This window comes from Myotis lucifugus, unplaced genomic scaffold, assembly GCF_000147115.1.
Source record: "Myotis lucifugus unplaced genomic scaffold, Myoluc2.0 scaffold_2690, whole genome shotgun sequence".
Classification (NCBI taxonomy): domain Eukaryota; kingdom Metazoa; phylum Chordata; class Mammalia; order Chiroptera; family Vespertilionidae; genus Myotis; species Myotis lucifugus.
The window spans coordinates 9,473-12,377 of NW_005873738.1; the positions used below are offsets into that span (position 1 = coordinate 9,473).

At 58.6% G+C, this 2,905-nt stretch overlaps 1 protein-coding gene across 1 annotated transcript in view; it reads right to left on the bottom strand.

Annotated features, from left to right (window-relative positions):
- Positions 1-2,905, bottom strand: part of LOC102433768 (integrin alpha-2-like) — a gene marked incomplete at its 5' end in the record, with an annotated part of 20,650 nt that overhangs the window by 9,214 nt on the left and 8,531 nt on the right. The window contains 2 exons of the mRNA XM_006108572.3: positions 1,776-1,858; positions 2,410-2,520. Coding sequence (XP_006108634.3) covers positions 1,776-1,858; positions 2,410-2,520 — 194 coding nt within the window. The remainder of the gene's footprint in view (positions 1-1,775; positions 1,859-2,409; positions 2,521-2,905) is intronic.

Sequence of the window (2,905 nt, forward strand, 5' to 3'; positions counted from 1 at the left end):
GTCCCTCAGCCCGGCCTGTGCCCTCTCGCAGTCTGGGACCCCTCGGGAGATAACGACCTGCTGGCTTAGGCCTGCTCCCGGGTGGCAGAGGGCAGGCCCAATCCCTAGGTGCAGCCCCTGGTCGGGCTCAGAGCAGGGCCAATTGGGGAGTTGGGGCGCCGCCCCCTGTCACACTCAAGGCAGGGTCGATGCGGAGGTTGTGGCGCCACCCCCTGTCACGCACAGAGCAGGGCCGATCAGGGGGTTGGGGCACTGCCCCCTGTCACGCACAGAGCAGGGCCCATCAGCGGGTTGGGGAGCTCCCCCCTGTCACGCACAGAGTAGGGCCGATAGGGGAGTTGGGGCACCGCCCCCTGTCACACACAGAGCAGGGCGGATCAGGGGGTTGGGGCGCCGCCCTCTATCACCCACAGAGCAGGGCCGATCAGGGGGTTGGGGCGCCGCCACTCTCACACTCAGGGCAGGGCCGATGGGGAGGTTATGGCTCTACCCCATCACACACAGAGCAGGGCCCGTGGGGGGCGGGGGTTGGGGCGCTGCACCCTGTCACACACAGAGCCACAGGGCGATCAGGGGGTTGGGGAGCTCCCCCCTATCAGGCACAGAGCAGGGCTGATCAGGGGGTTGGGGCGCCTTCCCCTGTCACACACAGAGCTGCAGGGTGATCAGGGGTTTGGGGAGCTCCCCCCTATCAGGCACAGAGCAGGGCCGATCAGGGGATTGGGGCGCCTTCCCCTGTCACGAACAGAGCAGGGTGGATAGGGAGGTTGTGGCCCCGCCCCCTGTCACACACAGAGCCGCAGGGCGATCAGGGGGTTTGGGCGCTGCCCCCTGTCACGCTGAGCCTGGTGCCAGGAGGCCTCGCGGCTCCGCTGATCCTGGTGCTGGGAGGCATATTACCCTTTTACTATATAGAATAGAGGCCTGGTGCACGGGTGGGGGCTGGCTGGTTTGCGCTGAAGGGTGTCCTGGATCAGGGTGGGGGTTCCCACTGGGGTGCCTGGCCAGCCTGGATGAGGGGATGATGGCTGTTTGCAGCTGGTCACACACCCTTCAGGGTGGGGGTCCCCACTGGGGTGCCTGGCCAGTCTGGGTGAGGGGCTGAGGGCTGTTTTCAGGCTGGTGGGTGACTGAAGCTCCCAACCGCTCCTTTTTTTCTTTTTTTCTTTTATTCTGGGCCAAGGCCTCTGCTGCTGAAAGCAGGTATCTGGGTTTTTTCGGTTCTATAATCGAAACACTGTATCATCTCCAGCTCTGAGATCCCGGCCGGCTGAAAGCTGGTTTCTGGGGTTTTGTTTAGCTTCTATATTTGTTACAATGTTTCAAACTGCCAGCTCAGAGGCCGGCAAGGCAGGCGGGGAACGTTGGAGTCCTCCGTCACTGAAGCAAGCAAGCCTCATGTTCGCTTCCAGCTGCCTGGCTGCCGGCCGCCATCTTGGCTGGCAGTTAATTTGCATATCGCCCTGATTAGCCAATGGGAAGGGTAGCGGTTGTACGCTAATTACCATGTTTCTCTTTTATTAGATAGGATTTTACACTAGGCTTTACATTCTTTTTTTTATTTTAGAGAGAGGAAGGAAGAGCAAGAGAGAGGGAGAGAAAGAAACATCAATGTGAGAGAGAAACCTCAATTGGTTGCCTCCTGTAAGTGCCCAGATCAGGATTGAACCCTCAACCTAGGTATGTGCCTGATCGTGAATCGAACCCGCCACCTTTGGGTGCACAGCACAATGCCCAACCCTCTGAGCCACACGGAGCTTTACAGTGGAACTTACTGAGCAGCTGGCAGCTGGCGGACCTCAAGCACCAGGTCGGAGATGCACACGCCGTCGTCCCCACAGTCTTTGTGGAACGGGATCTACAGGAGGAAAGAAGCCCAGACGCTGGCACTTAGGAGAGCCAATCTGGACGAACACGCACAGCGTCATTCCGTCTACATGGCGCTCAGAACCAGCCCAAACCAAGCCACGCTTCTGGACTATATACACGCCTAGCAACATCCGAGAGGGAAGCAGTGATCAATGCAAAGCTCAAGGGGGTGCCTGGCGGGGGGAGCAAGAGGAGTGTGGGGGTGGGAGTGTACAGGGGAGTCACAGGTTGGGGTAACACTCTATTAAGTGGGCAGTGAGCACACGGCGTTTGCTGGGTTGTTACTTATTTCTCCCACAAACACCCGTGGGCCCTGCGGAGGGCGGCACCGCTCACGGGCCGGGCGGGCCTAGCGCAGTGAACGAGGAACATGAAAGCTTGGGCTGCGTGGATCTTACATGCTAGTGGCCTGCGCACGCAGTCACGGTATTTCATCTAGAGAATGAACAGGTTAAAGGCCACGTGCTAAGTGTCTTTCCCACAGCAGCCACGGTGAACCTGCTGGCGGGTCTGGATGCCAGGAGGGCCAACCCCACTCACACTGAAGACCTTGGCCGTGTCCGAGTAGGCCTCCAGGGCGGGGCTGGTGCCGGGGTGGGCCAGGCTGATGTTCACGAGGAGACTCAGGGCGTTGACGACATCCGAGGGCTCCTACACACACACACACACACAGAATCCATGTATCAGCACGGGAAGCGTTAAAGCAGGAACAGGCCACAGTGTTGTCTAGATGAAGGCTCTGGCGTCTTCTCTTCTGCTCTAATCTGGCCTTTGCCTCTCCGCTAAGAAACTAAAGTCAGGGGCTCAGTGAAAATCAGAAGCAGCAGTTCTTGGGTTAAGCTGCCCAGGAACCTCATTGTGTGCACTAACGGAATGGTAAGTATTTAGGTGAGATGCCCAGTTTTTAAAAATATATACTTTTATTGCTTTTCAGAGAGAAAGGGGAGAGAGAGAAGCATCAATGATGGGATCATGGATCGGCTGCTCCTGCACGCCCCACACTGGGATGAGGCCCACACCCGGGCCTGTGCCTGAC